The sequence below is a fragment of the Staurois parvus genome, unplaced genomic scaffold (assembly GCF_062004578.1).
Source record: "Staurois parvus isolate SC_StPar_1 unplaced genomic scaffold, SC_StPar_1.0 ptg000425l, whole genome shotgun sequence".
Taxonomy (NCBI): domain Eukaryota; kingdom Metazoa; phylum Chordata; class Amphibia; order Anura; family Ranidae; genus Staurois; species Staurois parvus.
In genome coordinates, this window is record NW_028318221.1 from 644213 (window position 1) to 660446 (window position 16234).

A 16234-nucleotide genomic window follows, 5' to 3' on the forward strand; every position below is an offset into this window, starting at 1 on the left:
GGACTGGATGACAAGCTATTGATGAGAGTGACAAAGTAGGCTTGTTTGGCAACATGGAGGGAGGAATTGTATGTTAAGAAAGCAGATTTATATAAGGTGAATGCTTGCTGAGATTTCTTTTTATGCCACAATTGCTCCAGCGCACGACTATGTCGTTTAAGATTTCTGGTGCTTCGGGTTGTTAGAGGAGCAAGTGAGTCTAATGTGGATGAAAGCAAACTGTTGTAGACAGCAGTGGCCAGGTCAGGGCAGGCCAGGGAGAGATTCTGTCAGAGTTGGTCAGTTGCAGAGTGGAAAGGAGCAGGGTTCAAGTTGTGAAGGTTTCTGCGGGTAATTTGCTGCTTGGAGGGATAAGTGTTTGAAGATGAGGACACTGTGAAGGTGATGAGATTGTGATCAGAGAGAGGAAAGGGGGTGTTTGTGAGTTTGTAAGGAGTGCAAAGACAGGAGAAAACAAGGTCTAATGTATTCCCATCAGAGTGAGTGGAGGACTGTATACGTTGTGTTAAGGCAAAAGATGAGGTTAGGTTGAAGAGTTGGGATGTAGCCGGGTTGTTGACATTAATGGGGATGTTAAAATCTCCAAGAATGATAGTGGGTAGTTCAGAGGAAAGTAGGGTAGGCAGGTGGAGAAATCTTCAAGAAAGCGTGACACCGGTCCAGCAGGCCGATAGATCACTGCAATCCTCAGAGAAATGGGAAAAAACAGCCGAATGCAGCAAGTCTTGAAAGAAGAGAAGGATAGAGAGGGAGGGTTAGGGAGGACTTGAAAGGTGCTCAGTGGGGATAGAAGCAAACCAACCCCACCACCTTTCCGACCACTGGGTCTGGGTGAGTGGGTCCAGAGAAGACCTAAATAGAAAAGTGCTGCGGGAGAAGAAGAATCAGCTGCTTGAAGCCAGGTTTCTGTAATTGCTAGTAGGTTAAGGGAACGGGAGACAAAAAGGTCATGGACAGAGGTGAGCTTATTACAGACAGAGCGGGAATTCCAGAGTGCACAAGAAAAAGGGAGGGTGGTTTTTGGGAGCATGGGGACTGATATTAAATTGAGGGGATTGCTGCTATTCCTGGAAGAAAGAGGATGCCTGATGTGGGGGTGAAATAATGGAGAACCAGGGTTTGGGGAGATATCCCCAGAGGTTAGGAGAAGAAGGGTGAGGAAAGTAACGAGAGCTGGATGTACACGAGTGCACATGCCTTCCAGTCCTGGTGTTTGGTTCAGCAGGAGGTGATGAGAGCAGTAGTAGGGAGATGGTAGCAGTGAGGATGAGATGTATAAGTTTTGGGGTGGAGCAGAAGGGTAAAGAAATGAGATTTTGGGAACGCAGGATAGTAATATGAAAAGGAGGAGTAGAGGAAACATATTACAAAGGTACACGGAGTGGGACTCAGACTTGTAGGAGATGTTTCCCAGGGTGTTTGCTTGCAGCCTTATCCAGCATGCAGTAGAGTTTCCTGTTGTTGCATATTCCTGCTGATTGAGTTACCCTGCTTTAGTTAAACTGCTGTGTTCAACTGCATCTTCACACTCCTCCAAAGGAGGACTGCAGATTGAAAAGGAAAGGTAATTTTAATAACCTCAAATTACAATATGGCTTGTGTTACAATTATAAATGCTATATTATTTGTCTGTCTTTGCTATATTTTTCCCATAAAAGTGGAGTTACCCTTTGCATGCCTCTTCCCACAGTAGTATTTCTTTGCTTACAGTTTTAATTTCTTTAGGGCAGAGCAATATGCTAGCTTAGAGAACATACTCAAACCTCAGCCATCTTCAGCACCAAGAGCCGAATTTTGGAAATTGCGAGGTTTGAGGGGGGCCAAAAAGATACTGAAGAAAAGTCGAGAGGATCTATCTGCTATAACTAGCAAGGCCAAATATCCACCCTATGAAAAAGTGGTGCTCCGAGAAGGTAAAAAAAAACATTAAACTTTTGTATGTTTTCTTGAAAGAGAAGTGAGGAAAACTAGGATGCTTCTCTAAATGATAAGCAGGATAATTTTAGTGTACTTTTTAAAGCAGTGTTGGCTCATCATAAAATACCCTATTGTGTTTGTTTTTTTTTTTTTTTTTAGAGAACTTACTAAAAAGCTGGGTATAGTAGGAATTGTGGAGAAGTCTACTGTATCTTAAAAGAGAACAGCAGAATCCCAAAATAACAAACATGCATACTCACCTAGATGGCTGCAGCATTGATCCGAGCTACAGCTGGCCCCCGCTGGATTTACGTTAAAAACTGAGCAATCACTTGCAGATCATAACTGAGCTTATGATCACTTAGTTCTCAGGTCCCTTTAGAGCATACTGTCAGTCACCGCTCTGTGACTGGCTTCTCCAGCATGCATTCGAGTGCCAAACTGTGGAGGGTACGGAATCAGCAGGCTCAGGCTTTCAGCCAGCACTTCCTGGTCTGTGACATCAGCCGACACTGTCCTTGATTAAAAGTGCTTTTAATAAGAAAAAATATGTGAGCTGCCATTGCTGACTTTCTCCTGGAAATGCTATTTGCTTAGATGTTGTCTCACAGGCGCAGACGTAACATCAACAATACATGTATTGCAAAAACTTATGTTTATACAATGAGTACAAGAGGATAATAATCAGTTCATGATACAGTAGGACAAACTGTCAAAATAATTGGAGGGTCGTGAGTTGTTTATACCAAGCCAAGGTCAGGTAGACCAAGAAAGACTTTAGCCACAACTGCCAGAAAAATTGTTTGGGATACTAAGAAAAACCCACAGGTAACCTCAGGAGAAATACAGGCTGCTCTGAAAAAAGACAGTGTGGATTTTTTTTAAGGAGCACATTACAACAATTCTTAAACAAAAATGTGTTGTATGGTCGAGTTGCCAGAAAGAAGCCTTTACTGTGCCAATGCCACAAAAAAGCCCAGTGAGGCATAACTGGGCTTTTTTGTGGCATCTGGCAACCATACAGTTTTTTTGTTTAATTGTATTGTGCTTCTTAAACAAATCCACACCATCTTTTTACAGAGAAGCCTGTACTACTTAAGGCTTTGGATATCTTTTTATATCCTTTTCCATCTTTATAAAGTTCCATTACCTTGTTACGCAGGTCTTTTGCCAGTTCTTTTCTGCTCCCCATGACTCAGTATCTAACCTGCTCAGTGCATCCACGTGAGAGCTAACAAACTCACTATACACACACACAAATTGCAATTTAAAAAGCCACAGATGTGGGGAATTAACTTTTAATTGCCATTTTAACCTGTTGTTGCCTTGTGCGTCTGTTCCATGGCCAAATGTTCCAGGGTATGGTACAGACGTATTCCTTTACCTAGCATGGTGTCTGGACTTATAGACCTGAATGTTCCAGAAAGGTGTTCCCTCATCAACCCCTAAGCAGCACTTGGCACTCTATGCCTTTGCAGAGGATTTTGTCAAGTGATGGTCAATACCTCCTGTGATTGACTGTGTCTCACCTTGGTAAAGCACCGCTCACCGACCCAGTGCATGAATATGTGGATGAGTGTAGTCAGTGTTGCTCCAGCCAGACCCTCTAACCTGTTTTGCCCATACACTGGGGCTTGTTCATGCGCTTGGTTGGTGAGCTGTGCTTTTCCCTTTCTCCGATGATGTTTCTACACCCCTGAATGGTGCATAGGCGCCTGCTCCCTTCACTGTAACCGGCAGGGAGATCCATGTCTCGGCTCATCGAAGCTTTGTCAAGGTGATGTAGGTATAACTTGCAGTGCCGTTCTAAGCTAATGTAATATAAGCACACATTAACCCCAACCATCCTAAGTTCATTCTTAACAACGGCACATCAAAACGTCACATAGTTGGTAAGGTTGAATAAAGACACCGATCCATCCAATTCAACCTAAGTGAGTGTGTGTGTTTTTGTTTTTTTTTGTCCCAGAACATAAAGCAATGGGGATAGAGGACATCTTTGCCATGTGCCATTATGTATAACGCTCTTTTGAGATTCTAATGCATTTTCTTAATGATCCACAATATGCTAGTTCTTTTTACCAACACTCTCTCCCTGTAAAAGAGTCGTTGAGGTCCTCTGGATTACTGACAAGAAATGGTGTATGGCAAGTCCATATTTCAATTGAGCCATTTAATAACGGGTGCGCATCTCCGTCTGTGGTGGTCATGCTCCGCCTCCTAATAACAGGCAGAACGTGGCTGAAGACACAAAAAATGTCTCTGCTGTCTGTTTCCTGGGTCTATCAAAACGATAAAGAAGGTTATGTTTTGCTTCTTAATTCTGGCAGGACATGTGTTGATCCCCTGGCATCGGAAGCCCACCACTGTCCCCACTATCAGGAAAGGGCTTACTGAACTAAATAACAGCAAGAGGATGGAAGAAGCACTGGCTGATGCCAATGAGAGCTTTACCAAATTTCAGGAATTGTGGTTCACATGGATTGACTTTTTGACCTTGCAGTGTTATTTTAGGGAATATCTTCCCAGTTGTTTCTTTATTTTGAAGCGGTTGATGATGGTTATACCAATGTCTGATTTGCTGTTGTGCCACGCAACAACAAAAAAAAAAAGTGTATGGTGAAGTTGCTATGGTGGACCTGTCTTAAAATGATTCCAGAGGTTAACCTTTTTCTTTTAAAAATTAAAAAAAACCTGGCTCACTGCAGTAGGAGGTGGACCCTTTGCCTGTGATGAAAGACCGTTGTTATAGTTACATAGTCTGGCTGAAGAAAAATACAAAAGTCCATCCAGTTCAACCATAGAAAAAAAACAAAAGTTATAATTCTATACCCACAGTAGATCCAGAGGAAGGCAAAAAAAAACCCAGCAAAGCACGATCCAATTTGCTCCTGCTGGGAAAAAAATTCCTTCCTGATCCCCCGAGAGGCAATCAGATATTCCCTGGATTAACTTTACCTATAAATGTTAGTATCCAGTTATATTCTGTGTATCTAAGAAACAATCCAGGCCTTTTTTTTAAGAAATCCACTGAGCTGGCCAGAACCAACCCTTGAGGGAGTCTATTCCACATTTTCACAGCTCTCACTGTGAAGAAACCTTTCCGTGTTTGGAAATTAAATTTCTTTTCCTCCAGACATAAAGAGGTCCCCCTTGTCCTCTGTGATGACCTCAGGGTGAATAGCTCTACACCGAGTTCACTATATGAACCACTGATGTATTTATACATGTTGATCATATCCCCCCTTAATCTCCTCCTTCTCAAGAGAGAATAAATTCAGTTCCTCTAATCTTTCCTCATGATCTCCTGATCTCTTCCATGCCTCGTATCAGTTTAGTTGCCCTTCTCTGTACTTTCCCAAGTTCCCCAATGTTCTTTTTGTGAATTGGTGCCCGAAACTGAACTGCATATTCCAGATGAGGTGTTTCTAATGATTTGTACAGGGATAATATGATATCTCTCTATCTGGAGTCTATACCGCTTTTAATACAAGAGAAAAATGGTGTGTATTACTTGGGTCCACTGGGTAATGAATAAACGCTAACTTCAGCATGAAACTCATCTACCTGCTTGTCCCCCACTGTACTTGTTCCATCTGTCATTTGGTTTTAAAGTGTTACTATACCCATAACAGTAAAATCAGTCTGTATATGCAGTAAAGCATGCTTGTTATACTTATTGTGGAACTTAAGGGGTTAATCCTTTGCATTGTGTAAAAATGCTGTTTTATCCTGACTTCACTGATCCTCCCCTTTTTCCAGTGTCCCACTCTTATCTCCTGATAAGACATATTGTGCGGAGACACTCTGCACATGCTCAGTTTAGTGTGTATTGCTAGAGAGTTTTTTTTCTTTCTTGGGAGAGTGCATGTGATCAGCACGGCCCTGTCAGCATGGTCCAGACAGAGGTCAGGGTTCTGCATTCTCCTATAGCAGAAAGAAAACTCCTCCTACAAGCTTTAACCAGTGCTCGGCTGGACACTGATAGTCAAAAGACTGCTATATACTGCTGATTGGGCTATAGCCCGGTCGTCAAATAACTGTCTTCCAAAAAAATACAAGCCTGGGGGTGACCTTTGACATTCCAACACTACAAAGAATGCAAAAAGAAATGTAAGAGCATGATCAGGACAGCTAAAATTAAGCTGGGGAGACACATAGTGGAGGAGAGTAAAAACATTACACAAAAATGTTTAAATATATTAATATTAAAAACGTGAGGTCAGAGCATATTTGCCCCATAAAGGATAATTGGGGAAATGTGTTACAAGTGAAAAGGAGAAGACAACTGTATTAAATATATTGTTCTCCTCCGTTTTTACCAAGGAAAAGGAGGAGTATAATAAGCCAGACTGTATTGTTAATAACACAACACGGAATGTTCCCTTGTTACTAACAGAAGCCAGTGTTCAAAAGAGAGTTGAAAAACGTGATGTGATTAAGTCACCAGAACCAGATGGCTTACACCTGAGAGTTCTAAAAGAACTTAGCCATGTTACTGACAGACTGTTTTTCTTAATCTTTAACCATTTCAATACCGTGCAATTTTACACCTTCCTGCCCAGGCCATTTTTCAGGTTTCAGCGCTCTCACACTTTGAATGACAATTGCGCGGTCATACAACATTGTACCCAAACTAAAATTTTATGATTTTCTTCACACAACTAGAGCTTTCTTTTGGTGGTATTTAATCACCGCTGGGGTTTTTATTTTTTGCTAAATTAACAAAAAAAGACCAAAAATTTTGAAAAAAAAACACATTTTTCTTTGTTTCTGTTATAAAAGTTTACAAATAAATAATTGTTCTTCATAAATTTAGGCCGAGATGTATTCTGCTACATGTCTTTGGTGAAAATGACCCAAATTAGGATGTATTTTTTAGTTTGTAGGAAAGTTATAGAGTTCACAAACTATGGTATAGATCTGAATATTGATCAATCCTGAAGTACTGACAGCCAATCTAATTTCTTGAGGTCCAAGAATGTCAGAACAGTACAGATATCCCACAAATGACCCCTTTTTGCAGAGTAGACAGTCCGACGAACTTCATAAGAGGAATGGCGAGTTTTTTGAAGTTGTATTTTTCGGAAAATGAAAAAATTAAAAAAATTATTTTCACTATTTTTTTTTTTACATACTGTCACCAGTGCAGTACAGCGTCGTCATATAACTGGCATGGCGGTTAACAGGGACACTGACTGGTGACAGTATGGAAAAAAAAAATATATATATATTTTTAAATTTTTTTTATTTTTTTATTATATTTAATTTTTTATTACATTTTTTATTTTTTTTAAGATTTTTTTTTTCATATTTTACTATGACCAAAGTAGTACAATGTTACCATAGTAACACTGTACTACTTTGGGGAAGTGATCAGTATTTTTTTTTTTTTTTTTTTACACAATTTGCTTATAGCAAAGAATTACTTTGCTATACGCAAGCATTTACCTGAATGAAATCGATTCATTCAGCTTTTTTTTTTTTTTTTTTTTTTTTTTTTGTGCTTAGCTGTGATTTGGTCACAGCTAATCACATGACATGTGCATGTGATTAGCTGTGACCATTCACAGCTAGGCACTAGTATACAATGGATGGCATCATGAATGAAGCCATCCATTGTATACAACTGTCATGTGACCTGCTGTGATTGGTCACAGCAGGTCACATGGTACCAGCAACGGGAGCCGGTACTCGGATCTGTCATCGGCCGTGTCCGAGGTGCACGGCCCGTGACAGATCCCGCTGCTGCGCCGCTCTGCATTACCGCAAACGGCGCATGTGCGGGAGCACGCCAAATGGCGTGCACCCGGAATGAAGAGGCACATCTGAAGCCGCCAATCGGCCATTGGCCGGGCGGCTAATGGTTAAGGACAGTTTAACCACTTGCTCGCCAGAAGATTTACCCTCCTTCCTGACCAGGCCATTTTTTGCATTATGGCTCTGCATTATTTTAACTGACAATTGTGCGGTCATGCAACGCTGCAGCTAAATGAAATATACGTCCTTTTTCCCCCACAAATAGAGCTTTCGTTCGGTGGTATTTGATTGCCTGTGCATTTATTTTTTGTGCTATACACCAATACAGTGATCAGTACCAATAAAAAGCACTGACACTGTACTAATGGCACTGGGCAGGAAGGGGTTAACATGCGGGGCGATCAAAGGGTTAACTGTGTGCTGTGTGTTTTTTACTATGGGGTTGTGTGTTTGTGTTTCACTGTAAGCACACTGCTTTGCATGCAAGGCTGTACTTTGCAAAGCAGTGTGCAGGAGCTGACAGGGGAGAGAACTGTTTTGCTTCCAAACAGTTCTACCCCCCCCCAACAAACCCCCCTCCCCCCGTCGGAGATACTCGCCAATCACCAGGCGCCGGTGACTGACAGCCGTGGCCACGAATGGTGGCGCTAGTAGCCCGCGCACACGCCCCGTACCTGGAAATGCAAAATCACGCATGTGTGTGTGTGTGTGTGTGTGTGTGTGTGTGTGTGTATATATATATATATATATATATATATATATATATATATATATATATATATATATATATATATGTATATGTATGTGTATGTATATATATATATATATATATATGTGATTTTGCACACCCGTGCTGCCCTGTAGCAGTACTTCTGCTATAGGGCAGACAGGAAATGGTTAAAGACAGGAATAGTACCAACTGATTGGCAAAAAGCTAACATAATACCAATATCCATTTAATGGCCAGACTTTTTCTGGTACTTTTTGTTCACATGTAGCATTCAGTTTTTGCTTATTTTTTTTTTTTTTTGCTAGAAAATTACTTAGAACCCCCAAACATATGTTTTTTGTTTTTTTAAAGCAGAGGCCTTAGAGAATAATTTGGTGGGTTTTGCAATTTTTGATGTTACACGGTAGTTGGGCAGTGGTTTTTCAAACGCAATAAGCACATGACAGATACTCTATATAGAGGGATCTGGCATTTATAAGACCCAAAATCGCTCCTCTGCACTTAAAGGCATTAAAAAAAAACAAAAAAAACGGAAGTGATGGCAGGTCACTGCTTCCTGAGTTATCATAGCAGGGAGCCGTACAAAGCTGGCTGGTCACTCTGTCTCCTGGTAGTATGGAAGACCCCAAGCAAGTAGCAGAAGGTGGCAAGGGGGGGGGGAGTTACCTGGAAACTACAGACCAGTCAGCCCAACATTAGTATGTAAACTATGGGAGGGGATAAGGGACTATATCCAAGAATTTTCTGATGAAAAGGATATCAATAGTATTAGCCAGCATGGATTCATGAATAATCGTTCTTGCCAGACCAACCTGTTACATTCCATGAGGAAGTAAGCTGTATGTATATGGATAGAAGACTGCCTGTGGACATGTTGTATCTGTATTGTGCCAAAGCATTTGATACAGTTTCCAATAAACACTTAATTTACAAATTGAGTTGTGTTGTCATTGATGATCGTGTATGTACCTGGATAGAAAACTAGTTACAGGAGGGCGTTTTGAGGGTGATGATAAATAGCATATCTTCTGAATGGTTTGGAGTTCTAAGTGGAGTACCATGTGGGGTTCTGTGTCACTTGTTCATAAACATTTTAGTGGTTGTAAATAAATAGTTAAATTTCTCTGTTTGCTAATGGTACAAAGCTAATCAGGACAATAACTTCACAACAGGATGTAGCAATTTTACAAGAATACTTAGTTAAAATGTGGGCAGCTATATGGCAGGTGGGTTTAACATTGAAAAAAAGTAATACACTTGGGATCTAAAAATATGAATGCAAGTTACTCACTACAGGGAGAACCTTTGGGGGAAACCAAGGCTGGAAATCGTTCTGGGGGTCCTAGTAGATCATACTCAGTAATAACATGCAATGCCAAGCTACAGAAAGCAAGGCTTAGCAGACTCTTAGCATGCATTAAAAAAGGTATTTACTCAAGAGAACACTATAATTCTACCACCTTACAAAACTCTGGTTTAGCCACAACTTGATTATGCTGTCCCGTTTTGGTTACCAATCATGTGCTTGAACTCGAGAGACCAGAGAAGGGCAACAAAGCTAATTAGTGGACTAGAGGACCTCAGTTATGAGGAATGACTACAAGCATTAAAACTGTTTTTCCCTGGAGAAGGGGTGCTTAAGAGGGGCATACAATCTCAATACACAAATCTTTATATGGGGCTCTAGCATTGGGAGGAAACTACTTAACCTAAGGTCTCTAAAGAAGACATGCAGCCACACAGAACAGTTGGAAAGGAGGTTGTAACCTTAAGGTTACGGTCAGGTGTCAGGCTTAGAGACCAGTAGCTATAGCAGCACAGAGGCTCCCACCAACCAGCAGGATAGGTATACCAGCAGGTCACCCTGGCAGCTGACGCAGGGTCTAAGTACTAACCGGTATTCACCAGAGCTCCTGATGGTGGAGATGGGTTTTGCTGCGTGTTAGTACCAGGTTGCGGTCCTCTGGACTACCCCACCAGTGTGTGAACAAGCCAGGGTCCAGTAGAGGATATAGCAGATAGGGATCAAACATAAGTGTAGTCAATAAACAAGCCAAAGGTCAGTAACAAGTGTTTGCAGGTTCGGATCAGGCAGAAGCATAGTCGAGGAACAAGCCAAAGGTCGGTAGCGAGGGTATGGATGGCAGCAGGAGAAACCAGAGCAAAATATTTGCTGGAGAAGGCACAATTATCTGGCAACCAGGAAGTGCAGAGTTATGGCTTAAATCAGGAAGTTCATGGGAGGAGCAAATGATTCAAGGTAAACACTGATTTGGGTTATTTGCACTAGAGAAATGTAGCAGAATATTTTTTTGGCCTAAATTTTTGAAGAAAGATTATTTGTTTGCAAAATTTTATAACCGAAACAAAGAAAAACACATTTTTTTTTCAAAATTTATCTAGCAAAAAAAAAAAAAAAAACATTGTTGATTAAATGCCACCAAAAGAGGTCTTAGTTGTGTGAAAAATTTAATTTGGGTAGATTGTTGCCTGACTGCAATTGTCACTGAGTGTGACCACGCTGAAAACTGAAAATTGGCTTGGGCAGGAAGAGGGTAAAAGTGCCCGGTTTTGAAGCAGTTAGGAATACAGCTGTAAAGTTTAGGTATAGTGTATTGCTAGTGAGCCTATTTTTAAGTTATTACTATTGTTGTAATTATTGTAATATATTTGTACATATTAAATTTCTATAGAAAAAAAACAAACCTATTTTAGTCAGGTAGTAAAATATTACATTTTGAAGATGTAAACCCTAACTGAATAACATCTAGTTAAAGCGGAGTTCCACCCTAAAGGGGAAGTTCCGCTTTAAAGATTGGTCCCCCGCTCCCCACTAAGGATTGACACCTTTGGGGAGCAGGGTGGGAAGGGGTACCCGAATTCGACAGGTACCCGCTCCCACTTCTGCTGCGATCGCCTAGGCGATCGGAAAAGGAAGTTGTCCTCCTACCCTCCTCGAAGTCTTGTGGGACATGTGACAGGTCCCAGAAGACGACGGGGCCATTCAGGAAGCGCAGCTGTCACAGCCAGATGCCCACACTGACGATGCCGGCGCCTGGAATACAGGACAGCCGGCGAAACTTGCTGGGGCAACACGGGATTGTGGGACAGGTGAGTGGCTGTTTTTTAAAAGTCAGCAGCTACAGTTTTTGTAATGCTCTGGAAAGCCTTAGCTATACTCGGCTATCTGCCACAGAGGGAGTGTTTTTTTTCAATTACTTATATACCAGTTATATGAAAAGGGACAGTAAAGCAATGTAAGTATGGCTGCCTCCATGAACATGTATGACTACAAACTGTAAAAAAAAATCTTAATATTTTGCTGCTTTGCCATTTTTTGTAATATGTTATTTTATTGTTTCATATTTTGAACATAATTATTGTATTTATCTTTTAATGCAGCAAGTTTCAAACGACCAGTTGTGGTACTGGGCCCTATTTCAGACATTGCGCACATGAAGCTTTGTTCAGAGTTGCCACATGAGTTTGAGTCTGCAGGTGAAGTATATCCTTAAAAATTGATCTGACCCATCAGACATATATCTAATTAAGTGTGAGGATATAATATGTGAGCTGCCATTGCTTCTTTGTTTTTAAAAAGTACAGGTTCAGGGTCTATCATCCTGATCCTAGCTGCACTACCTAGTCACTGACCTGACAGAGGGTATAGATTTTTCAGAACATGCTGACTGTCTGTTTTTAAAAAAATCAACAGTGGCAACATCCATATTACTGTTGTCACATAATGACTTATAAAGACCAAAGTTTTTATGCAGGGGGAACTACTTTTTTTTCCTGTCTGACAAAATTTGTAGTCTCAGTAGCAGCATGGTTATCATAATTTGTAGACATTGATCCTCTTCCTCATTATTGGTAAATTCATGTTACTCATTGAAGCCTAACTGGATTTTATACAGCTGCTCCTAGGGGCATCTGGCTTTTTTTCCTGCCTCTAAACACCCCTTCATTTTAGCCTATGTGTCCATGCACACGTAGACTTTTAGAGGAGTTTAGAGGCACAAAAAAAAAACACTGCTGCCAGTGCGTCCATGAGCAGAGAAAACACTTGATGCAAGCAAACACTTTTAGCGCTTGAACGTTAAATCATTGCACTGGCCAGAATAAATTATTATTCTGGCCAATTAAATTAACACCCAAACATTTGACTTGGCTAAATGCATTACACACTTTTACAAGCGTCAAATGTTTTTGTTTGTTTTTTTTTGCCAAGATGCCACTGCCAGGAAGAAAGGCATCTAGGATATATAGAAAAATATCCAGTATGCATGAGGCCTAAAATTCCCACACACAATTCAGCAAACCTTGTGAATAATGAACTTTATTGTCCAGTACAAGCATTCCACCTTGGATCCTTCAAACACAAAGGTGTCAGCTGTTGAGAAACTACAAGTCCCATCATGCCTCTGCCTTTGGGAGTCACACTTTTAACTGTCAGGCTTGCAATGCCTCATGGGATTTTAGTTCTGCAACAGCTGGAGGGCCACCGATGACACCCCTGTTCTAACATGTTTTGCCCTCTACACAGGTTTAATCATCATGCTTAATCATTCAGTAGGAGGGTAAAACATTTTAGAGGGATGATTCTGGGTGGGACTGCCTGTGCTCGTGTTGAACAATAAAATTGATTTTACCTATTGGAAGTGGTGTATATAGCTCCAGAATTGTACTGAATTAAGTGTTAAATTAATGTTGTGGAATGGAACTATTAACATTACACATCATTTTACAGGGGTCCTAAAATAACTTTCTCATAAACTAGTCTTCATTAAAATTATTTTTTCTGCGTATGTTAATTACATTGGTGACACAAGTGTATTACTAAAAGAAATGTGAATGCTTCCATTACCAAGAACTAATTTGTTTTATGATGGTTATACACTCTTCGATAAATGATTGTTCGATCGATCTCGTTTGATAGGAATAATCAGTCTATAATCAACACCCTGTTTGATCCATATGCCACACACAGGGAAATGGAATTTAGTCGATTTTTGAGTTTACAATCATACATTATTGCCAATCAATGCAAAACAATTCATAATTTTCCATCCTGGCCATTCAACTCCGTTTGATCCAGTCTGATCTAAACTAAAGTATAACTTTTTTTTTTTTTTTTTTTAGTTTTGGATAGAGTGTGGAGGGATTAGAAAGCTTGCCATTTTTTATTGATTTTTGTGACCCTGTTAAGGAGATTCACTCTCTTAATGTTCTGTTGTCAATTGTCCTGTTTACCATTATCATTGAAAATGAAGGTATTAAAGAAAATCCCAAATTTTGAGTTGTCCCCAGAAATCTTCAAATGGGGACACTAGTTCTGGTGACTTTGGGGTCCCCAAGGAATTTCCTTAATTTGTATGGCTTTCCTCTCAGTTCCTGTTTGGCTATGGAACAGGAAATGAAGGGAAATCTCTGCAATAGGACAGACGAATGAAAAAAAAAATCTGTTAGGGGTTATAAAATGTCCAAATGTCCTGTCCAAAATGGGAAAAAAAAGTTTTGCTTATAGTTCTACTTAACTCTAAATTGATTAGAATGGAAATTATGGTTATTCAATCAATCTGTTTCATCGATCAGATAAAATCGAAGTGCATATGGCCACTGTTAGAGGGAAAATATTCTGCTTTACTGTTTAATACTGTAAACAGTAGCATTCCTTCATAGGAAGAAGCAAATACTGTATTTGCTTCTTCGTATGTATGGTCCCCTAATTCTATTTCTGGTCTATTCTCTGAATAGTAAGTGAATTTGGCAGTCCATTACTTTAATACTATGTTTGCAAGGATCTATCTGGCTTAGTGTGTGTGTGTGTGTGTGTGTGTGTGTGTGTGTGTGTGTGTATGTATGTATGTATGTATATGTATATATATATATATATATATATATATATATATATATATATATATATATATATATATATATATATATATATATATATATACACATAGATAGATATAGATACACATAGATAGATATAGATAGATATATCTGTACCTTACAGTTTACATCAGCAGACAGATATTCAAGAATTTTGTAGATATTCCTCATGCTCACATATTCAATGATTCTCTTCTAAGATGGATTAGGTGTTCGCTAGCCTAGAAATGTGTAGTGTGTGCCTTGTAGTGTTTTTTAAATCACTATTTCATTTTTTGTTTCAATCATTTTTCAATAACAGAACAAAGTGATAGCAATTGCTTCAGTAAAGAGTATAGTATTGGTAAGGATTTACCCCACCATTTGGCTGGGATTAAAATTGGGGTTTAAGGCATTAGCATCAGAGGTAGACTTGGATATATAGTGAACCTTGGTGAGGTGTAGGAAATGGTGAAGGGGTACTAAACAAGGGGGGATAAGGAGGAGGGTAGGGAGAGGGTGGGGGGTAAATGTAATGGGGTGGAAAAGGAGTACCAGTCTAAAATAGGTGTCTAGCTGTCAGGGGTCGGGTGTTCTGCAGCGATACGCCGGGCGGCGCATGCACAGAACACTGACACGCTCTAGCCAGCGGGCAGCGGGACCTGGGCGATCGCGACAGCGGCGACGGCCATGCATGCGCACTTGTGATCGCGGACACGCGCATGGCACCAATGACAGAGCAGGGCGCGCTATTTAAACAGGACAGATGGTATGTGCAATTGCCATTTGGTCTTATTGTCCTGTTCTTGTGATCTGATTTTTGAAGTTTCCTGTTGCCGACCTCTGTTGTTCCTGACCCTGATAATTGTCTCCTGCTTGACCCCTGGCTTGACCTGACCACTCTCCTGCCTGATCCTCTGGTACCTCGCTGCCCGTTAGTTGCTGAACCCGGCTCGTGACCATGACCATTCTCTGCCTGCTCCTCTGGTACCTCGCTGCCCACACGTTGCTGACCCGACCTGCCTGACTACGCCTTACGTTACGCTGACTGTTCATCCATCCCGCACGGATCAGTCCCTGCTGCCAGGCCTACCAGCCTTTTCATGTCAGACTCTATTCCCGCAACACCACTGACGGTACTCAGGGGTCGCGACCTGGTCTCAGTCTGCTCCAAGTCCATCCCCACCATCAGGGGCCCTGGTGAATAAGCAGATTGGGACTTAGACCCTGTGCCCTGAGGAACCCTGTGCTGTGGGTTGCTAGAGATACCACCAGGCGGTGTCTGACAGTAGCTCAATTGTTTGTAAGATATCAGGATTGTACTGAACAGTTAGGATATTGTAACCAGCTAGTCCATTAAGAATTAAATTTGTGTTGGGTGGAGTTGTTAAATGCCGATCTTTTTTCCATTTCGCATTGGAAATTAAGATCTGTAATTAGTGAGGGAAGGAGCAGTGGTGGTGTTGCAAAATCGGGTTATATTGACTTTTGCTGCAAAAAATGTGTGGACAATGGTGGTACAAGAATTATAGGGGAATTTTTCAATCCCAATGTGTAAAAGCGCGAGTGAAGGATTTGGGGTTATCACTGTTTTGGATATTTCAGAGATTAATTGGAAGACTCTGTTCCAAAACGGTTTGATTGATTTACAGGACCATAATATGTGTAGTGTTGAGCCTATGTCTCCGCATTGTCGCCAGCAAGAGGAGGGGTGTTTTGGGTAATAGATGGCTAGTTTGACAGGGGTTAGGTACCATTGGTGGAGGATTTTTAAGTATGATTCCCAATGCGAGCTGCATCAGGATGATTTGTAGGTAATGTTAAATGTTGTGCTCCATGTTTGTGCCGTAATTGTTTCTGAAAGGGTTTTTTCCCAATAGAATAGGGAGATAGATTTTAGAGCGAATTGCAGGTTCCTTATGTACTTGTAGAAAGTGGAAATGCCTTTACCTG

At 40.7% G+C, this 16234-nt stretch overlaps 1 protein-coding gene across 2 annotated transcripts in view; it reads left to right on the forward strand.

Annotated features, from left to right (window-relative positions):
* Window positions 1–16234, forward strand: part of TJP3 (tight junction protein 3) — a 246948-nt gene that overhangs the window by 179678 nt on the left and 51036 nt on the right. For both annotated transcript variants that reach the window (XM_089687405.1, XM_089687404.1), the window contains exons 14-15: window positions 1726–1913; window positions 11810–11905. In XM_089687405.1, the coding sequence (XP_089543531.1) occupies window positions 1726–1913; window positions 11810–11905 (284 nt within the window). The remainder of the gene's footprint in view (window positions 1–1725; window positions 1914–11809; window positions 11906–16234) is intronic.